Below are 23,100 nucleotides of genomic sequence, written 5' to 3' on the forward strand. Positions count from 1 at the left end.
CTACTTAGAACTAATAATTGGATTCAGGCATGGGAAGGGAAGAATGCAACCCTCCAGATGTTGTTGAACTGCAACTCATCACTAGCTATTGTTGAGAACTGCAGCCCAGGTTTCTGTACTTTGACCCCCTGATGTTGGTCCTTGACTTGGGGGGAGCACACTTTGCCACTCTGTGTCAGCAAACAATTTTGGGCAGACAGTGCCAGTGGAGTTCATATTTTCATGGTGTTTCATTTGGCTCCAACAAAGCAAGGAACTAGATATCTGGTTTATTGCTGATATTTCCACTAAAGAAATGATAGGAAGCCTAAATGGAAGAAATAATAATAAAATATCTGTTGTACCTACTACAAAATATCTACAAGGCACCACTTTAGAAGTAATACACTTGTAAATTCCCCAGTAAGTTTCATCCTACGAAGTTTATTCTCCAGGAATGAAACCACAACTTCCAAGGACATTTTTGGGAGAAGAGAAAACAGCAGCAAAAGAAAATCATTTGAACACTCAGATGAAGTTAAAACTTCCCTCACCACCCAACTAATGTACACAAAAAGGCTTCCAAAAAGTCCCCAGGACCGGATTATTCATAGAAGATTCAAAGACATTATGCAATTATATGAGAGACTGAGAAACTGGGTTTGGCCTTGATATTATTGTATGGGTGCATTAAGATGGGAAATCTGAAGGGTAAAGACTTGCTTATATAAATACAATCGCCCCTCCGTTTTCGCGGACTTGGAATCTGCGTCCCTCACCTGTTTGTGGGCGGCAAACGGAGGGGGACAAAATGGGGTTTGTGCCAATGGCATGCACCCATAAGTGCCCCCAGGCACATGCTGCCATTCAAGCCAATGGGGTTGAATATTGGCAATTTTTATTTTTTGCAGGGGATCTTAAATGGACCCCCCACCCCTGAAAACGGAGAGGTGACTGTATTGCTCTTCTCAGAATAACAGAAGAAAGTGCCTAAATTAAAAGCTGTTAATATTACATGTATAAAACATAAATCTGTGAAGAAAAATTTGGAATCCAAGGGCTCTAATGCCAACACTTGCTTCCTTTCTATTGATCCAGTGGCTACTAGCTTGACAGCTGAGTTTCAATTAATCACAGTTGAAATTCGGACTCTTTAGGTAGGTATCAGTTAATACAATGAAACTCTCTCTACAGATACCAAGATATTTACCATGACTTTTGACTTTTTAACACTCAGCTATATACAAGCAATATTTTAAAGGTTTGTCTCATCTCTGACCATTTAATTCTGGATTTAGTTCAGATATCTCACTTGTTAACCACAGTAAACAAGACATGAAGAGTAAGTGATCATTTGATTTACCTGAATCTAGGTCCTCTGATTATTAAAAAGAAAATGCTAAAAAAACTTATTTCCACTGAGTACTCTGAAATAGCTGATTTGGGATGGGTATTTCACAAAACTAAACTATGATTAAATATTTACACTTACCGTATGAGAGACTGAAATTTGCAAGTGAGTGAAAATAATGTATAAAAGAAAAGCAGTTTAAATAATGACTATGTTGGAGCAATAAATGGGTGGTTTCTGATAAAAATGGGTTCTCTATTTAGATTATAATTATTAACTAAAATGGCCCTCAAACAAGCCATCAGGTTCACATACCACCTTAGATCCCCAAAAAAGTATCTTTACAAACCTATGTGTTAAGGAAATGTACACCACATATGTTGTTTTGGCATTAGAGCTCTGCATAGATCAGAGATCCAGTTCAATTAGGTTTCAATGTAACTTTCAGATTATGGCAGTACTACAAAAATCCAAACTTCAGCATAGAGCACAAGTTCATAAGTATAGCACATTACTATAGTATAGCTGGTGTACTTGTTAGCTGTTCAGTTAGCAAAATGCTAGCCCATAAGGCCATAAAAAGGGGAGACTTCTGCCATGCAGATTCAATTCTCTCAGGAATATCAGAATTAAGACTGGGGTGGGGTTGGGACAGGAGGCTTGAATAATAAAGATAATACAGTGTGCCCTTGGTATCTGCTGGAGTTTGGTTCCAGGACCCCCCATGGATTCCTAAATCTGTGGATGCTCAAGCCCCATTGTATATCGTGGCATAGTAAAATTGTGTCAGTTATGCAAAATTGCAAAATCAAGGCTGGCTTTTGGGAGGTTTCTTTCTTTCTTTCTTTCTTTTTTTTTGGGGGGGGGTATATTTTCAAGCTGTGGATGGTAGAATTCATTGATAAGCATGGCCTACTGTACTGGAAGGGAAAAGGAACATCAGAAATAAGATTCTAGAAATTCCCTGTTTTCTTTAAAGTCCATCTGTTGACTGCGTTTGAAGTGCCTGCTGTGCTTTGTGTGTGTTTTTGAACAGACAACCCTTCCTCTTCAAAATATCTTTTACTTGCAATATAGATGATCTAGTACAGGACATTATTGCCTATGATTGCCAAATGTGAGCAAGTCAACTGTTATTCCTTAGGCTGTGGTTTAAAACTGAATAGTCTTAAAATGACAATAAGGTAAGTCAGTTCTAATTAAAAAGCATGATCGTAAAAAGCTATGTGACTGCTTACATTTGACATAAAAATCATATCAATGCACAAAGAAGAAATTAACCAACTAAAAACCAATTAATGTTCTGAGACAATTCTCAGCATCAGTCTAGTGGTGCAGGCTCTGCAAGGAATACCTTTATAACACTATCAGACCAACTGAAGAAATGGCAGTATGGGAAGAGGGCTCAGATAGATCCACTATCTTTAAGGAACTTAGACACAAAAGATAAGAGAAAAAAACACAATAGAGTGTGATTTAACAGCAAAAACCCATTTTGTATTTTTAAACCATTTATTATATGATGTCAGGCTATGTGACTGAATATATTATGGACTACAGTGAAGTTAAAAATCTGCAAAAGCTTTAGGTACTGCTAACACTGCATTGTTTTAAAAGGGGGTGGCAACAAGCAGTTAATATATAGTTAATTACAAAAAAAGTAGATGCGTCTGGCATTGTCATCTGCTGTAGTTAAACAAATGGCTTATAGCTCAATCCACCTAAAGGCGGCAACTTTTGTAACGTTCACATTTGCTTTCTTCCACTCTTAGGTTTCTAAGACAACTTGCTGATGGCCTATTTGAATGCAAAATTATTGCAAAAGGTAACGTTATGATGTCTTCTGACATTTACTTTTATTTATGTAAAATAGAAAAGAGATCCATTTAATCCAACAGTCCCAGTTCAATGACTATCAACAGAGGCCTGGGCAAAGTCTTCAAAAAGGGTTCCTAGAGGATAATCATTGTTCCACAGGTTAAAAGACAACGTATAGAAGAACTTCATGTAAAACAGTTCCCTCATATATATATTTAAAACATTAAAGATAGTGCAAATTCAACACACTTGTATCACAACACAAATTAACTCCTTGTATTCATCTTGTGTTCTTTTTTTTAAAAAAACACCTTTATATCTTGGCACACAACAGAAATGCTGAGTTAGATAGAATGAAATTCCAACACTCTGGGAGGGGAAGGGAAGCAAACTGGCCAATTTTGCCCCCACTGACTTAGTAACCCTTTCTTGTCCTCTTTAAGTCATTCACTCATTATAAAACAGGCTGATCAAGACATATTTCTGTGCTAAGTTACCTCTTAGAATTAAATAATTCAAATTGATTATTGAAAAATAATAACATAATCCCCCCAAAAGAAAACACTGCTCGTGGCCAAACTGAATGGAAGGTTGTAATTATTTCAAACCAGTTTTCATGCAATTCCCCTGAAAGGAATCAGAAACAAAGAACAGCTTTGCACGTTTGGTTTTACTAAAACTGCATCACATGAAATTTAACAATATTGTGCACAGGGGCATAAAAACTTTCATTATGCTCCTGTTTGATTCTCCTGTCTCTCTCCAAGTGCACATGGCAAGGAAACCTAGACTAGGTTTCCTGGTTTCCTGTCTTTGCCTTTAGTAGGAACTATTGTGCTCTCTGGATTGTTCTGCTGAAACTGTAGTCTGCTCCCCCTCTGTGATGAAGGAGGTGCGTTGCTTTGCTGGTGATGGAAAAAAGAGGAACCTGGGTAATGCCCCATGACCTCACTGTAAGTTGGGGGTGGTCCTTCCATCCTTCCATTACTGCTATAATTGGTTGCACTTATGCCCGAATTGCTGCTTGGTGGGCAAGGGCCCCCACTGTACATTGTAATGTCTATCAAGTCGCTGTCAAATATAGTCCTGTTCGGTGGTGCCCTCACAGATTCCCTGTTGAGTTCCATCTGTTGCTCTGGGTCCCGAAGCTGCAGTGTGCATGGCCCTTGGTATGGTGGTGGCTCTTCACCATCAGAGAGAGAGATAGTAGGAGGAAGGTCAATCTCATGCTGCATGTATGGATAGGTTGGCTGGAAGCGACTGAAATGTTCCCTCTGCATAAAGGATGGAGCTGTAAACCTGTCCCTGGACCGTGGGGCATACATAATCTGCAATGTGAAGAAAGTACTCATCAATGAAGTCAACAAATCTAAATCTAGTTCACATATAAAAAAGACTCTGTACACAGAAACATGGAACATAAACCATCATGGCAGCTGATAAGCTTAAGTAACTCATTTGGAAACAGCTTCAGGGAAGGACAATAACCTCCCAATATGACCATCTAAACATTTGCACCAAGGGGAGAGGCAGGGAAGAATTTTGATTATATTCACTGGGGTTTGGTTCTAGACCCCTCTATAGATACCCAAATTTGTAGATGTTCAGGTCCTATTGTATATCATGGTGTAGTAAAATGGTGTCCCTTGTATTAAAAATGGCAAAATCAACGTTTGTTTTTGGATTTTTAAAAAATATTTTCAAGCTGCCAGTGGCTGAATTTATGGTTGCAGAATCTGTGGATATGGAGTGTCAACTGTACTAGGTCATTGGCAAACAAATTTAGCACAGATATAGAGGAAGTAGACTTAAGTTTATGAAAGCTCATGCTGCCAACTTCTTTCTTTCAGATAGTCTCAAAAGTGCTACAAGATCTCTCTACATGCTGATTCTGCAGACTAACATGGCTATATCTTTAAATTACCATACTACTTCAGAAAAAACTCTATACACAAGAATCAGATAAATTCTCAAAAGATAGAAATTTCTGATTCTAAAAGTTTCTATGAGTTCTTTTATCTGCTTTTTTAGCACCTAGCCAATGGTAAAATTAAGAAAATATCAAAGTCCAATCCAGCAGGGAGTTCTGATGCAGTAAAACATACCTCCCCTCTCAAAGATTCCACAATTTTTTCCTAAGCTGAAAATAGTAGAACTATTGTGGACTGCCAAACAATAGTCATAATATAAGATGTACATCTGCATGGGAATAATCTAAATTTCATATACTCTGAGCCACATAACAGAACCTTCAAAAATCTGAGAGCTACAGATGCAAACAAATTTTTATGTAGACATTTTAAAAATAGGAATAAAAATAACTTTTATATCATCATAACTATTTAGAAGTACAAGCTAGTTATACATCTTTTAAAGCTCTTTGGTAAGAGAAAAGGCCTTGGATTAATCCCATCTTTTCTCAGGCAAAACCTGTGGACAGTCAGTGCAAAAAGAGAGCTAGAAAAAGGTGCAAATGGATTGCCCTTCTGTCTCCTAAAAGCCAGGACAAGGAGGGAAAGGAGCTTAAGGCCTGCAGAGCACAGAGAGAAAAGAAATTAAATAGAAAAAACCTCATACCCTGGGTCTAACTTTTGTACACTGACCATGAGAACCGAAGGTGCCAATACTGTCAGATATATTAGCAGATTCTCCCCTTTGCTCTGAGCCCAGGATTGCACTTCTTCCTTTTTTTGGTTTCAGCCATGATATCTGCACCCTTGAACTGAGTAGCAGACTCTCCCCTCCTTTGCAGGTTTCCCATATCCTCCTGGCAACTGCTTCTGCCTCCTTCACTTCCATGCTTCCTCAGCAGCCTCTCTCTTGCAGCTTATGCCGATTTAATAATTTTTTTCTCCTGCAACCAAATATTTCTGTTTTGCCCTCAAAGGTATCTGCAGTCCAAGTGATTACAGGGGCAGGGATTTCCTGTCCACTGGCATTTATTAGAACTGCTAACAGTGGTAGAATGAGTATCTTGCTGGCCAAAAATCCACAAGTGTGTAGTTGAACAGTTATATGCAGCTCTTGAACCATAGTTGAGCTGCCCCTGTTCTAGTAACGAAAAATACAGGTTGCTGAAAACTCAGTCAGAAGGAAAACTTACCTCTGAAGCTCCCTGACGTGACGATGAGCTATCAGAAGGCCACAAACACCCCTCCTAGGACAGAGAATAAAAGAATACAATTAACTTCAACATATTATGAGAGGCTGACTGTCTCTGAAATAATTCTTACATAAAGACTAAATTCATGTTTGTTTGTTTATTTATTTCATTTTATGCCGCTTTTCTATCAGAAAGGGACCGAAAGCAGTTCATAAATAGAAACACTTTAAAAACACATTACAATTAAAACAATTAAAACATCAAATAAAAACAATATAAAATTACATACTTTAAAAACTACAGCACCAACTCCATGTAACAAATGTTCACCATTCCAGTACTCAAGGAAATAAAATGTATTTTATATTTTTAAATTTTCTTTAGTGTTGCTTTGAGACTGGCCTATTAGTAAACATAAGACAAAAAGCCCAAGCCTAATTGCCTTTTCTTTGAAGCAAGCTCGTGGAATTTACTTTAAAAAATCCATAACATTTCAGCATATGCCAGGTTTATAGCTCTGTACCTCTGTACCCCTCCCTCACCAGTTCTGTTTGTGTCTCAATGTATTATTGGTGGCACAGTGGTTAAATTCTAGTACTGCAGCCAAAATGTTGTGATCCTGCAGGGCTCCAGGTTGATTCAGCCTGCCATCCTTTCTTAGGTTGGTAAAATGAGTACCCAGCTTGTTGGAGCAATTGGCTAACATACTGCAAACCACTTAGAGAGTGCTTAGTTCACTATGAAGCAGTACGGAAATGTAAAATGCTATTGCTATTTATGTGGAACTTTTTTGTTCTTATCAATTTGTCAACCTCTTAAATCCCACTAGAGATCCTGGGGTAATGTATAACAAATAAAATCAGATAAAGACATCCATTTAAAATGGATTCTTTAAAAAGAAAAACCAGTTAAAATAGTCCCAAAAGCCACCATAAAAAACAAGGCAGTCTGCTGGACACTTTGTAGGGATAACACCAGCTTGACTTTCCTAGAGATTCCTACAACTAAGGCACCACCATAGAAAAAGCTCTGTCTGTGTCATGCCTCTTGAGAAGTGAGATTCTCCATTAATAACCTCAAATTCCAGGCAGGCTCATACAGAAGGAGAGGACTTGCAGATATCATGGCCTCATGGGTTTTAGTGCTTTAAAGGTCAAAGCCATGACATTTATCCATCTTAGAAGCTAAATAGGGTCAACCCAATGAATACCAGGTGCTGTAGGCTATAATTCAGAAGCAAATGGCAAAACCACCTCTGAGTATTCCTTGCCTAAGAAAGCCTTATGAAATTCATGGGGTCACCAGAAGTTGACAGGTGACTAGAAGGCGTACACACACACACACACACACACACACACACACACACACACACAGAGGACAAAACCAGAAGCAAGTAGGAAGGCAGTTCAGAACTGGTGACACTTGATCCATCATCACTTTGGTTCTGTTTTTAACCTCCCATCACTCACTTAGTAGAGTAAAAATATTAAAAAAAATAAATCTCAGTAATTTATATCATAAAGATAATTTTTGTCCATATTACAGTTTTTTCAAAAGAAAAAGGGAAAGGAGACAAGAAGAACAATATAGAAAAAAGCATAGTGAGCGAAAAAGGAATCTTATATTATTATATTGTAATGGATAAACTGTAATCACTGGTCTTTCCATTCTAGTCATTTTAAAAATGTTGCCCAACATTCTATAAATCTGTTCTCCAACAACAGTTATTCTTTTCTTCTCTTAGATGTTAACATTACCCACTTGAGCACATGTCTTACATTCTTCAACCATCTTTGAGCAAAAATGTTTCTTTCCTTTTCAGCAATACAAATTTTGTCGTAGTGAGAAAACTTGCAATTGTTTCTAAATCTGTTACTTGCATTACAAATTTAGAGAATTTTTAGAGTTTCTTCTTGAAATATACTGATCACTTCAATATATATATATATATATATATAGAGAGAGAGAGAGAGAGAGAGAGAGAATAAAACCACACACACATCAATCTGCTCTTAAGCAATTGTATCTCCAATAGGGAATGTTTTCCTTACAGGTATTTGTACCTGTAGTTGATAAATTTCACTAATTTATCATTTAAAGAAATTTTTTAAAAAACTTTATTTCTGTCTTCTCACATATGCACACGAATGGCAGGATAGAGGCTCAGAAGCCTTTTAAATGGCACATCTGAATTCAGGATATAAGGCTCTTAAATCTCAAGAATAGGACATTTACATAGATACACAATTTAATCAACTCACACTGCTGGGGTCAATAAGAAGTAGTTATGTAAATAAGATTTAAGTGAATGTTCATCCTTATCCATGCTGAAGTCCAGGCAAAACATAAGCACACATAAAGCCAAGATTAGGAACTCTTCTCAAAGTGTTGTTCAATGGTGGTTTGTTTTGATTACATTACAAAACACAATAAGCCAAAAGGCACTTTATTTACTTAAAATAATTCTTTGTATCTATAACCACAAAATAACCACATAGCAAGATATTTTGAAGAGCAACAATTCCATTTAACTGTTTTGGATTTTCAACACGACAAGCCTAATACAAAAATCTACCTATCCGCACCGTAAGGATCTCATTAACTTTCCTCCTTCAGATTCAATCTCTTCCAGGCAAGTTTATACCAGTCTTTATGTATGGATTCTATATTACAAAGTTTGCATAAAGGCACAATCCAGTTATCTATTAAATTGAACACTTGAATATTTCTTATGCCATTAAATCAAAAAAGTACTTATAAGTAATGTTCTCTTTCTCAGCTTATTCTGCACTGGGGGAAATATTTTCTGTTGTTAACTGCCATCAAGTCAATCTCGGCCAATGGTCACCCTATGGATGAGACATCTCCAAGACCTCTGTCCTCCACTGCTTTGCTTAATTTCTGCAAACTAATACCTGTGACCTACCTAACAGAGACCATCCATCTGGCATGAGTCCTTCCTCTCTTTCTACTTCCCTCCACCTTTCTTAGCATTGTTTTTTCCAATGAGTCCTCTCTTCTCATGATGTGTCCAAAGTACAACAGCCTCAATTTTGTCATCTTGGCTTCCAGAGAGATTTCCTGTTTGATCTGCTCTAGGACCCATTTGTTTGTCCTTTTGGCTATCCACGGGATCCTCACCACTCTTCTCCAGCACCACATCTCAAATTAATTGATTTTCTTCCTATCTTCTTACATAACTATCCAGCTCTCACATCCATACATGGTAATAGGGAATACGATGGCTAGTATGATTCCAACTTTTGTGCTCAGTTCCATATTTTTGCAATTTAGGATCTTTTCTATTTCTTTCATATCTGCTCTTCCCATTTTTAACCTTCTTCTGATTTCCTGGTGGCAGTCCCCATTTCTATCAATGTTTGATCCCAGGTATGAGAATTCTTTTACTATTTCTATTTTGGGTACATTCTCCGTGGTCATTGTTTTTGTTTTCTTTATGTTCAACAGTAGGCCCGCCTTTGCACTTTCTTCATTGATCTTCCTTAGTAGGTGTTCCAGGTCTGTGAGGTTTTCTGCTAGTACTGGTGTCATTGTTATATCGTTCCTTTATCGTCCCAAAGTGTATGGCTTCTCCTTTTCACTGTATAACAAACTCCAGGAGAACATGATCAATCCCACCTAAGGATCCCACCATTTGCACCCCATTAACCAGGTCATCACTGCTGGTTAGGATCAGATCTAAAATAGCTGATCCCCTTGTTGCTTCTTCCACCTTTTGGACAAGGAAATTGTCTTCTAGGCAAGTGAAAATTTGTTAGACCTTGAGGTTTTGGCAGAGTTTGACTTCCAGCAAATATCAGAGTAGTTGAAGTCACCCATCACTACTACATCTCTCCTTTCCAAATGTGTGGTCATCTGTTTGAAAAATTATTTTAATAGAGTAAAAATAGGTTTAAAAACTAAAAAGTTTAAACTGTTTGAAACTTTTAAAAAAAACATACTTTGAGGATCTATGGCGGGATACAGACGGGCAAAAAGGGGTGTATTCATGACGTCATGAAGGTAGAGCCTTCAGACGGCCCTTACCTGAATGCCGCCATGAACACGCCCCCCGCACGCCCCAAGCGGGAAGAAGCGGCATTAAAAAGGTGCTGCTTTTCTCCGCTTCTTTTTCGTTTGATGCGCAGCTGCGCAGCTCCGTCTGTAAGCTGCTGCACCGGTACGTCAGAATTGCTACGCCGCTAATTTAAGTTGCCCATTTAAAAGCTCCGTGTCTGCTGCGTCGCATAATGAGTCGGGGTCCTGGAACATGCGCAGTTTGCAGTCAGGCTTTAATTGCAGCGTCAGCTGCCATGCAGGTGTGGAAGCTGCAGCACAGCTGCAGCGCATTTTAAGACTCGTAACCCTAACCCTAACCCTAACCCTAACCCTAGAGCAACATGTACGCATGCGCTGCTTGGAAAGTTTGGACTTTAAAGTGAGCCCCTACACACATTCCTGTGCCATTTTCACCTAACAATAAAAACCGCTAAAACTGTAAATATTTACATATGTACAAGGGAGGTGATGGGGGATGGCAGGGGGACAGCGGTGGCAGCGGCGACAGCTGTGGCTGTGCATTGCAGATTCAGCAGGAGCGCGGGGACCAAAGGAGAGGAGGCATCCATGATGCTGGTGACACTGGCAAAGTGCAAGTGGACAAGGATGCCAACACCAGCTGATCACCAGCTGGCAGGAGACCACCATTGTTCTTGGGCAGAGCGGGGGGAAAAGTTTTAAAGGGGCTTGGGCACTTTAAATGTGCACATAGGCTTTCTGCCGCCGCTGCTCAGCGCTGCAGCTGCGCATCCACCAGCCGGCAAAGGAAAAAAAAAGCCCCGTTTTTGGCCGCCCGTGAGGAAGCTGCCTCTCTCTTTGCAGCGTCCTCCGAGGCGGCGGTTTGGAAACTCCGGGTCTGAAACTGACCCAGGTGAGGCGTCTTCACTGCCCCCCATGTGGAAGCCCCATCTCCTGAGCCACGCCCCCAGGGCGGGCGGTCTGGAGGCTCCGTATTCAGCAGAATACACCTCCAAGACGTCTTCCCCTGTCCGTCTGTATCCCGCCAGTGTAAAACTATTTAGGTCTTACTTAAGTCTTTTTGGTGAACCATGTTTTCACATGGTGCCTGAACAACAGTAAATATAGCCGTCAAGGCATATAGCATGGAACTGGGTTCCTACAACAGAGAAGGGCCTCTCCTACACACACACCCAGCATGTTGTTCTGACAGATGGGACACAGAGAATAGACTGTTACTCTTGTTACACAGAAATATGTACCAATGCAAATAAGGTTTGGATAAAGCAAAGTAACATTTGCGTTGGATTATGTTACTTTGCTTTATCCAAACCTTATATGCTACAAATCTGGTATGAAAGCATGACGGCAAAATTCTTGCAAACATGTGAACATGCTTAGATAGATAAACTATGCTAATACATTTCACTCCATTTACAATTAAAGGGGTTTGAGTGTTGTTTTTTAAGGTTGCCTCTAGATGGCAGCAAGATGTTGAATACACTGAACAGAGGTCCTGTGGGTTACAGAAGTAGAGAGGCCTACTGCTTTTGTTAACACCATATATTTTTTTTCCTCTTCAGAGCATAAAATATGAATAAATGCATATTGCACAGAAGAAGCAGGCTGTTCTAAAAGTGCAAGGAAGTAATACTTGACCAACCATAACAAAACAGCACAGTTTTGTTCACAAAAAATCAATGCATTTCTTTAAAAGACACAGGATGGGTGGAATCAGCATGTGAAGAGAACAAAATCATTTCCCTAACACTCTAACACAGTGGTCCCCAAACTGTGCCCTTTAAGACATTTGGACTTCAGCTCCCAGACACCTCAGCCACGTTGGCCAATAATCTGGGATTCGGGGAGCTGAAGTCCAAAATCTCTTAGACAGCACAGTTTGGGTACCACTGCCAAACAGTTAAAAACACTCTGTTATTACAGTTTTTTCATATTTAATATTCTTTCACTTCAAATTTCTGAGCAAAACACAAATAATGATAATTTCCTATAAAAGGTATTTTACAAAGATGTATTACCCAAAACAGAATTCCCCAAATGCATAGAGTGACAAGCATCTTTGAAATTGTATGCATCTGAAATTTTATTTTGATATAGTCTACTGGCTTAATTAACATTTTTTAAGTATAACAAGACAAGCTCATTAAAAAATACTACTCCACATGATTTTTAACAATCTGCCAGACATTACATGCATACCCCAAAGCCTGAATGGAAAAGCAGAACCAAGCCTCTTGCAATTTAAAAATGATTCCTTGCCTGGGGAGATTATGTTGCCATCCAGACAGATTTCGCATTATTCTCTAGTTTGTCTTTGCTCATTTCTCTACTTGGGGGGGGGGGGGGGTTCAGTATCCAAATGATATATCATTAGCCCAGTTAATGTTTTTCCTTTAACTACCTTCATTTTTCAAATTAAAAAAAAGTTTGTGCTAGGAGGAAGAGATTTTTTTAAACCTATCTGGATTCTGAAAGCATTGTGTTTTGCTCTACTTGGACATAATCAGCAATGATGTGTCTGCTTCTTCTGCTCCGCACCTCTTCTTGTTCTTCTGGGTTGACAGTTATTGCTCCTTCTGATCTCCATTTTATTTGGATTTCTGTCATCAGCAGAATGACAGAGAGGTGCTTATAAAAAGGCTTGTCAGCTCATCCTTCCAGCTAAGCAGGAAATTCAAGACAGAATTCATACTGGAGTAGAACAGCGGTTCTCAACACCTGGTCCTCCAGAAATTCTGGACTTCAATTACCAGACACCCCAGCTAGCCTTGCCAATGGTCAAGAATTCTGGGGGTTGAAGTCCTACAGATTTAGAGGACCACTGAAGTAGGTGTTCAGCCCTAGAATGGAATTGGCTTTCAGTATCATGGGCTTCTTTACAAGCATGGCTGGAATAACAACTGTATAAAGGGCAGAAAATCAGTAGCAGTTCCCTGCCACATCCTCAGACATGTTACTTTGTATGCATGCATGCATGCATGCACACACACTCCTCCCCATCTTTTGCTGAGCCTTAACTGCCTGCTTTTGTTAGAAGCTGCAGCTGATGGTCTGCCAGCTCCATGTAAGGATGAAGTACTGGTAGTTCCTTATATGAGAGAATGAAAGAGATGGAGGTACTGGTTCCATGAAGAATCAACAAAGAAGAGGGAGACAGAGGGACAGCCATGCTGGCAAGCAATGTGGGCAGCTGGGAAAAGGATGACGTAGAGGCTCCTCACTACTGCTGCCATGTGAAAAAGACAATGAAGAAGAGAGACATCAAGGTGGTTCAGGCCACTGGGAAGGAGGACACAGCAGCAACAGTGCATGGAACAACCTTGCAACTTGCTGTCCCACTCTTCAGAATGATAGATCTAGCCCTGATGGAAATCACATTATGACAAATTTGTGCAATGATTGTAATGCTTTTAAAAAATAAGTAATAAGCTAATGATTTTGTAGTCACATTTACATTATCCCATTCTGCCCGACAGGAAATGAAGAGGACCTGGGTGGGAGCAGAGACCGCATGAGAGTGTTGTGGAAAACATATCTAGCCATCTACTTGTGGATGGGGATGATGTGATATTGCAGGAAGAATAGCAAATGGATCAACTGGAATTATGAATTGGTATAGATCATTTCAGAGAGCTGTGGAAAGCTGTACTAAAAAAACCCTTTGAAAGCATGCTGTATCTCAACACAAGCACCTAGGCTTGTGGCAATTCATAAGCTTCAAACAACAATTTTCCATACTCTTTTTTTTTAAAGGCCTGCCTGTCGCAAAAAAATTCAGAGCCTTCCCTCCTCCATTTTCAGTTTTAGAGAAGCCATCCAAACCACAGAGAACAGAAATGCTGTCAGGTTGAAAATTGGGAGGTCCTTGCATATAAATAAAACCATGTATATTCTAGTCATCTTGTTTTAAAATATTCATCAACAAGTTTTTGAAAAATGTTTTAAAGTTTCAGTTACAAGCTAAGGTTTGCTTGTCAGAAGATGAAAAGATCAATTGAAACTCTTTTTTAAAAAAGCATGTTGGAAAAATATTATGGAAAATATGCATTGTGACAAGGCAGTAACTTTTAAAAGTTGGCAGTTCTCTTAAATCACACCATATACATTACTATATAGAGGTTTAAAGCAATCAAGTACAGAAGAGAGCACACACTACTTGCTACTTTGAGCTTGCCAAGCAATTTTATTATTTATCACAACAGTAAAAAATACCAATAAGCAACAGAAACAGAGCAGTCACAGATGTTTTACTCAAACTTAAAACATGACATCATCAAACCAAATTCTAGAAGGTGCTTCTCAACTTTCTATTTTCCTGTTATTCTTACAGGTGATGTCTATGAAAGAATATGATATTTTACCTCTCCTTCCCACTTCAGAATTTCTCAGAAAGCTAGTAATACTAAAAAGATAATTTAGTGACAATTTAGGCATATATAATCTGGATTTTACTCTTCTCTAATTCTTTAGATACAGTAAACTACTTATTCTTCTATATTAGTTAGCTATCAGGATAAGACAACCCACTGTGTTAAGTATATTTTAGATATCTGTTCGTGATGTTGAAAAGTTTAAGTATGGTATGTTAGAAAAATGGTGTTCTACATGTTAAATCAAAGGCAATACAGAACTGTTCAGACAGTGTAGCTACCCCTACCCTTAACAATTTCAGCCCACTCCTGTTGCTCCAAGCCTCACGTTAACTATATACCTAAGGACATGGCTAAGCACTGTCTGAAGGGAAAACAAAACAGTGATACAGCTACTTCAGAATTGACTACAACAGGTAAAGAATGAAAGCAGGATCATAAAGGTACAGCTAACCATTAAAAAAACAGACCTAAAAGAGAGCCCCCCCAAAAAAAAAAACTTTCAAAAGAGGTACATTGCTATATTCAAAGATATAACCAGGTATCTGTATTAGCATAAATCCTGTAGCAGCTTTGAGATTAACTGAGAGAATGAAATTTCCAGCACAAACTTTTATGTACTCCTTCTGGATCTGTTGAAGTTGAATGAAGTCCACAAAAGCTTATTCATTTCTCACAAAGTCTCAAAGGGGCTGCAGGCTTTCTTTCTATGTTTTTGACAACAGTTACAGTCGAGGACACAGTTAGGAGGGCCTGGCAAGTCAAACGGTCATTTATATTTCCAGTACCTGCAACAGAACTAAGAAAAGTAGTCTGAAAGACATTTTCAGGAGCCACATGAAAACCAAGGTAACTTCTCACCAAACTGTTCAATTTGAAATGTAGGGAAACAGTATTTAATATATTTTCCGGGTCTATACTGTTACAGACCCCTGCCGGTAGAAGACCACAAGACTGAATACTTACTGACGAAACCAGTGAACAATGATAAAACCTGTGTCCCTGAGAGCCTAGTTTTCCCTATGCATAACATGGGAATATCTGGATTCTATAGCGGTAGTATGAATTGACACACACCAAGAAAAAAAAGCATAAATACTACTTTTGCATACGGTATATGAACACATACACTACTTCCTCATATACATTCAAGAAAAGCAAAAACTGGGAAGCATCCATTGAAATTTGCAGGAGAAAAACAAAAATATGGTCTTTTATTTGCTAAAAAGTCTTCTGCCAGTAAATGATTTTGAAATTACTGAGAAATGTTTGTAGCTTTAATTTGAAGTGACCCCCAGAAGGCAGCTTTAAAAGCATCTACAGGCTTTTTAGCAATAAAAGTCCATCTTTCTTGCATGCTATATCTCTTTTTTTTCTTCTTTTTTCCTCTATTAAAGGTAGTAAAACACATTACATTATTTAAAAAAAATAGAATTAAGCCCTAGCAAATTAACACAAAGGGGTGAAACAGGCTGCCTGTTTGTGTTGCCTTCTGGGTGGTGTGCGAGCATGTTGTTTACATACTGCATGCTCCTAAGCCGCCCGGAAGCCACCCGGCCGTTTATACAGGGGCCAGCTTCCAGGTGCTCCAGTGGTACAACGCTTATATGCTGCACACTGCCAGAGTGCCTTAAAGTTGGCTTCCGGCCACACTGGGCCAGAAAAGCCGGCTTTTTGCCGCTCCAAAAAGGAGCGGCTTCTTGACATTCCTTGTTCAGCCAGCAAAAAAGCAGATTGGGGCCGTGGTGTGTGGTTGCTGCAGCCCTAATCCAGTTTTGGAAGGGGTGGCTTGAAGCCTTTGCGGCAGTCTGTTTCACCCCAAAATCAATTTTGTAAAGAAAAATATCATTCCAAGCAATTTCACATTCTTCAATGTGAAAAAATGCAGATGGATGCTGGCTTTTTGTCTGATGCTTGTGAGGATCAACATACAGTTCTAGAATACCTCAGGCTCACTCACGTCAGGGAATGGTGTTGTGCTTAAAACCAAACCAACAGAAACAATAGTCTCTTCAGATTACATGTTGATACATAAATTGTATCAATCTCATTGTTGCCTATTCCAGTTTGCCCCACTCTCAAGACATCTGGTCTTGCAACATGAACTGGGCATTCAGCATGCCTGTGTAGGGGAACACTTTGTAAGTAAGTAAGTAAGTAAAATTTTATTTGTATACCGCCTTTCTAAGACCAAGGCGGTTGCATGTTGTATACACAAAAATTTCCTTTCAACAATCAATCATGCTGTAGAAACAAACAACCATGAACAAGATGGCCTGGTACGCATGATGTGAGAAGATTAGTTGGCACAACCATTCATCCCACTAATGCAATGATTCAGTGAGCAAGTGTATGAAGAGACTTCTGAGCAAACTTAAAGCAGTAGTGAGAGGACATGACACAGATTCTGATCCTGGTCACCTCTGCTGACATTTTCACCATTCCCTGAATACTTCCAACCCTCAGTAGCTACCAAGAAGAAATCTCTCTGCTTCTGTCATCTTCTTCCCTAGCAAGGTAGCTGCTTTACCACCAAACTGCAGCCACCATTCCTTTCCTTTACCCCTCAAAGCCCAATAAACAGCAAGTCTGAGGATACAAGGAATGTGTTAGGGCACTCTCTTCGTAGGACCTTATGTACCAGTGAAAAGCAAGTGTTTCATGCAGAAGGCCCTGGGCTCAATGGCTAGCATCCCTCAATAAAAAGATTTCAGACTTTGAAAAACCACTGCCTGAAAGCCACTGTCAGCCAGTTGACAATACTAGACTAACTGGATCAATGGTGTGATTCTGTATAGGGCAGCTATTTCATATGACTATTGTGTTCAAGATAGTTCAAGCAAGATATTTTGTTCCATTAAAGATAATAAAACATCTTGTTAAAAGCTCCTTAAAATCAGTTTCATGGAGAAAAATGCAGAGAAAACTATGCAAGAATTACATTATACACAGCAGATAAATGTTAAAAAACAGGGGTACAGAGTGGCAAATTCTGCCTTTGCTTATTCATATACCTATATTGAAACAAGTCAGAGATTTTAAGTAAAAGAAAAAAATTACTCTATCACAGAAATAGAAAATTAGTATTTTTCTTTCAGATATCTTGTATTTCTAAAAGCTTGCTAATGCATGTGTTTCCATTATCAAACTTCCACTGCCAAGAAGCCTACAGTGGCCTTCAGGCATTAACAGTCAGCAAACATCAGAATATGTACACACTTTCCCTGCAATTATGTATGCTACCATCAAGTAAAAGGAAAGAAAGTATTCAAAATAAGTTTATATAAATATTTTAAAGAGGAGGTTTGTGTTTCACTCTGTATTTTTTAATAGCAAATGCTTTCTCTTGTGTTGGAATTTTAATAAATTCAGCTAATATGATATACTAGCCATTTCAGGTTTAAGTTATAGCTGTCCAAAACTTAAGCAAACTGATTAGACATCAGCACTGGATATTTGCACTTTCTCTCTCAGTCAGTGTGCAGAGTTTAACGTTCTTTAAGGGCAGAAGTCCAATGAGTATAGGAGTTTAATGTCAAACGTGTATTTTCATACTGACTTATTTTCCAGGAGTAAAAAAAGATGGATTCTAGGATAAACCAAATTAGATGCAGTATGATGCTGGAGACTGCACAGTAGCCCTCATGGCTGTTTTGTGGGCTCTATGGCCCATTTTCTAGCATCAAAGTGTGAATTTCCCCTCTTGGAGGCCTTCAGCATTTTTAAACATTTTGAATAAATGGTATAGGAGGGCTTTGATCAAATATCAAAGAATATCAACTTTTCAAAACTAGATGTGGCCTTGTGTTTTGTTTTGTATCTGTGAAGCCACATAGTATCCTAGGGATAAAAAATAATCCTTAACCCACCAAAGGTGCCTACCCCTGCTTTTTATGGGCTCTTAAGACAAATAGCACTTAATACAGTTTAACATATTTTTCCACATAGCAGGAATTGTCTTATCAGGAGGAAAAAGGATGTCTACTCTTAGCTTAAAATTAACATATTTGTTTTCCACAGCCCAAATCTCACTCCTCAAGCTTGTGTCAACAACTTTTATTGTTCAAGCAGATATTTATTTTTATAATATTTTCAAGAGACTTATTCACTATGAGCAAAAGTGGTTAATTTGCCATACCAAAATGCCATCCAAAAGGGCAATCAAAGAATGTTAATCAGTAAAATGTTCCCAGTTCAGCAAAACTAAGCAGCAATGTTGATCCACCACTGAGATGTTCCTTCATCTTCATCAACTGTTTGAAGAGGGCAGTGAAAGAGATTCTAATACCAATTAGCCATGAAGCTTGCAGACTTAAGGCTCTATTTCTCAGGCTTGTCTACCTATAGAATGGTTGTAGAGATATAAACAACAGTCTAATGACCATCCATGGACTTATGCTGATTAAAAGTGCACTATCAAAGAAATCCTTTAGGCCAGTGGTTGTTAACCTTTTCTTTCCAAGGGAGCCTCTTGAAATACTTTCTGTTACTGCAGACTCCCAAGCTTAACTCAAGATTTAAAATCCTACTGTGCATCAAACACCATAGTTATTTTACAGCTTAACTTGGGATGGCTGCCGTTGCCTTTTGCTTCATATGCACTCCAGCCACAGGAGAAAGAGGCAGGGTTAGCAACCCTTTCCCAACAGCACGGACCAGCCAAAAGAGGGAAGGGGCTTTGCTTTCGCCACCCTCCTGGGCTCCTTCCCTCCATTGCACCTCAGCAGCAGAAGGAGGAGGAAGGGATGGAGGTCAGGTGCAGAAAGAGGAAGAGGGTGAGCCAGCACTCCAGGGAACAAGACAGTGGTGACAGTGCCTAGTAGAGGGGAACGGAAGAGGCTCTGCTTCCTGCAGCTCGCCCTGGACACCTTAGCACTTTTTCTGTGCTGCACCCAGCACCTCCATGTGCACCACACCACTGGAGAAAGAGGAAGTAAGGGAGGGAGGGCAAGTAGAAAAAGAGGCAGATAGAGTGAGTGATCACTCCCCAGGGTACTGTGGACCTCCTGTGAGGTCATTGTGAGGCCCAAGAGATATGGACCACAAGTTAAGAACTGCTGCTTTAGCATCTACAAAAATGCAGATGCATTTTAAATCTGTGATAACCTGCAAAAAAAGTTAGGAAACAAAGCTCTAAAATTTCCGGCATCGCTACCCTTACCTGGAAGATAAAAAGAAGTGGTTTATCCATGTAGCAGAAGTGATATGCTTTGCTTGACCAACTTCTGCATACACAGCATTCAACATATGAAGACCCAATGTATGAAATGAACACTTCTCTCTTTCTTTTGCTGGTGGTGAACAGCAGTTTTTCTACAAACGACAAAGCAGTCTGCGACAGACACCCCTTAAGTCAAGGAGACCAATAAGGAAGAGTTTAAACTTACCGGCTGTAAGGAATCCTCTTGTCTTCTACTTTGGCTCTGCCGACTGATGAACGATCGCGTTGACACTTTGTAATGGTTCAGTAAACAGATGATGACTACTATCATAACAGTTATCACCACAATTATGATGATAATCTGAACAAACTCTAATTCAGCTGGGGAGAAAAAGAAAGAGAAAAAGGTGTTACACTTGAGCCAGACAAAAGGAGATGTACCAGTGTGTGAAAGAAACAAAAGATGTAGAGTGACTAACTGCTATCCCAAACAACTAATTTATTAATGCATGCTGATTAGTCAGGTCATTCAAAAAAGAACTTTACCACCCCAGTAAGAGAGCCAGCTACTCCTCTTTCTTTTCTCTGTGAACCCCATCCTTCCCATGGCTCGCCACATTTCTCCTAACCTGATCCCCATTCGGCCTCTCCCTGTCTCCCTGCTTCCCTTCCTCTGTTCCCTCTGGAACTGCCACTCTGCTTCCCCTAAAGCAACAGCAATTCATGACCTTTTTCTCTCTAAATCCTTTAACCTCCTCGCTCTCACTGAAACCTGGCTCCCAGCCCATGATACTGCTACCTCCACTGCCCTTTCTTTTGGTGGTCTCTCCTTCACCCACACTAGCCTTCCTGAGGGTCGAGCAGGAGGGGTTGGTATCTTGCTATCTAACTCCTGCCAGTTTCAAGTTCTATCTTTTCCCCCCAGCTATCATTTCTCTTCTTTTGAGTTTCATCCTATTAGACTCTTCTCTCCTCTACAGCTCCGGGTTGCAGTTATTTATCGCCCTCCTGGCTCTGCCACCCAGTTCCTCTCAGACTTTGAATCATGACTGACATTCTTCCTTTCAGATTCAGTCCCCACTTTGATCCTAAGTGACTTCAATATCCACGCTGACGATTCCAATAACCCTACAACATCTCGCTTTAACTCTCTGCTAGCTTCTTTTGGCCTCCAACCACATTCCAACTCTTCAACTCATTCTCTTGGTCACTGTCTTGACCTAGTTCTTGCTGCAAACTGCACCATTTCTGACTACCTGGCACTTGACTTTCCACTATCTGATCATCATTTCATCTCCTTTGCTCTTACTTCTCCTCCTCGCCATACTATTCAACGCCATTTTCTTGATCTTCAATCTGTTGACTCTAACCATCTTGGTCTGACCCTGATTTCATCTCTCTCTTCCCTAAATCTCGGGGATTCTGCTGATTCAGCTATGTCTTTATTTAACTCCACTCTTTCCTCAACTCTTGACCATTTTGCCCCTGTCTCTGTATGCACTTCTTCCTCTAAGACTAGACCTCAGCCCTGGCTTACCCCCAACATTAAGTTTCTCCGGTCCTGCTCTAGAGCGGCCGAACGTCTTTGGAGAATGTCCAAAGAGTGGGCTGATTTTATCCATTTCAAATTTGTTCTTTCTTCCTTCTCATGCGCCCTCTCTATGGCAAAACAGAATTATTACAAATCATTGATCTCCGCCAATGAAAGGCACCCGCAGCGTTTGTTCTCCACCTTCAACACTTTGCTTAAACCTCCCTCTCCTCCTCTGTCTCTTCATCGTTATCTCCTAATGACTTTGCTAATTATTTCATCTCTAAGGTTTCCACTATTCGCTCTGAGATAGTCCCCCCCCCCTGATTCTTCTTCTGCTCTTAATCTTCTATCGCCCTCCCCTAAAATATTTTCTGTGTTTCCTCCTGCCTCTTTGGATGAACTCTCTACACTTCTGAACTCTTCCAAACTTGCAACCTGTTCTCTTGATCCAATTCCTACTCGTCTTCTAATCTCTATAGCTCCCTCCTTTCTGCCCTCGCTTCTCCATATCTTTAATCTCTCTCTCTCTCTACAGGCTACTTCCCGTCGGACTTCAAACATGCTCTCATTTCCCCAATTCTGAAAAAACCTTCTCTTGACCCCTCCTCTTTGTCTAGCTATCGTCCGATTTCTCTTCTTCCCTTTCTTTCTAAGGTTTTGGAACGGGTTGTTTATTCACGCTGTCTTGAGTTTCTTGAAGCCAACTCCATCCTCGATCCCTTTCAGTCTGGTTTCCGCCCAAGGCATTCTACTGAGACAGCTCTCACTAAGATTTCGAATGACCTTTTACAGGCCAAGGCTAATGGCCTTTACTCTGTACTCATCCTTCTTGATTTGTCTGCTGCCTTTGACACTGTTGATCACTGTCTTCTAGTTGATATACTTTCTGACCTTGGGTTCTCAGACTCTGTTCTCCTGGTTTAGTTCTTACTTGTCTGGCAGATCTTTTGGAGTAGTTGCAGGGGGCCAGACTTCTTCTCCTGTTCCCTTAACTGTTGGAGTTCCCCAGGGCTCTGTTCTGGGTCCCCTTCTGTTTTCTCTCTACACACTGTCCTTAGGAAAACTCGTTAGCTCTTTTGGCTTTTCCTACCATCTGTATGCCGATGACACCCAGCTGTACCTTTCTGCCCCTGACCTTTCTCCAAGGCTTGAACAGCAAGTTTCGTCTTGCCTCACAGCTGTCTCGCAGTGGATGCACCATCGACGTTTGAAGCTCAACATGTCCAAGACAGAGCTTCTTGTCTTTCCTCCTAAGCCCACCCTTCAACTCTCCTTTTCTGTCTCTGTGGACAACATTTCTATTCAACCAGTCCAGCAAGCCCGCGGTCTTGGTTTTATCTTTGACTCTTCTCTGTTGTGTATCCCTCAGATCCAGACCACAGCCAAGGCTTTTACATTCTTTTTGTACAATATTGCCAAAATCCGACCATATCTCTCCACCTCCATTGCCAAGATCCTGGTCCATGCCCTAGTGATCTCACGACTTGATTACTGTAACGTCCTCCTGGCTGGGCTTCCTCATTCTCACCTCCGTCCTTTAATCTCTGTTCAGCATTCAGCTGCACGCATTATCACTTCCACCCACCGCTCTGACCACATCTCTTCTGTGTTGGCATCCCTTCACTGGCTCCCCCTCCCTTTCCGCATTCAGTACAAGCTCCTGCTGTTGACATTTAAAGCCCTCCATGGACTGGCCCCTCCTTACTTATCTGGCCTTCTTTCTCCTCACCTTCCCACTTGGGCCCT

General features: G+C 40.1%; 1 protein-coding gene across 7 annotated transcripts in view; it reads right to left on the reverse strand.

Annotated features, from left to right (window-relative positions):
- Positions 1-2,194: 2,194 nt before the first annotated feature.
- Positions 2,195-23,100, reverse strand: part of LDLRAD4 (low density lipoprotein receptor class A domain containing 4) — a 330,103-nt gene continuing 309,197 nt past the window's right edge. For all 7 annotated transcript variants that reach the window (XM_089516977.1, XM_089516972.1, XM_089516973.1 and 4 more), the window contains 3 exons: positions 20,047-20,201; positions 6,252-6,305; positions 2,195-4,476 (listed from right to left, as the gene is read on the reverse strand). In XM_089516977.1, coding sequence (XP_089373103.1) covers positions 3,934-4,476; positions 6,252-6,305; positions 20,047-20,151 — 702 coding nt within the window. In that variant the 5' untranslated portion in view covers positions 20,152-20,201 and the 3' untranslated portion in view covers positions 2,195-3,933. The remainder of the gene's footprint in view (positions 4,477-6,251; positions 6,306-20,046; positions 20,202-23,100) is intronic.

The sequence above is a fragment of the Sceloporus occidentalis genome, unplaced genomic scaffold (assembly GCF_023333645.1).
Source record: "Sceloporus occidentalis isolate IW3139 unplaced genomic scaffold, rSceOcc1.0.p SCAF_3, whole genome shotgun sequence".
NCBI lineage: Eukaryota > Metazoa > Chordata > Lepidosauria > Squamata > Phrynosomatidae > Sceloporus > Sceloporus occidentalis.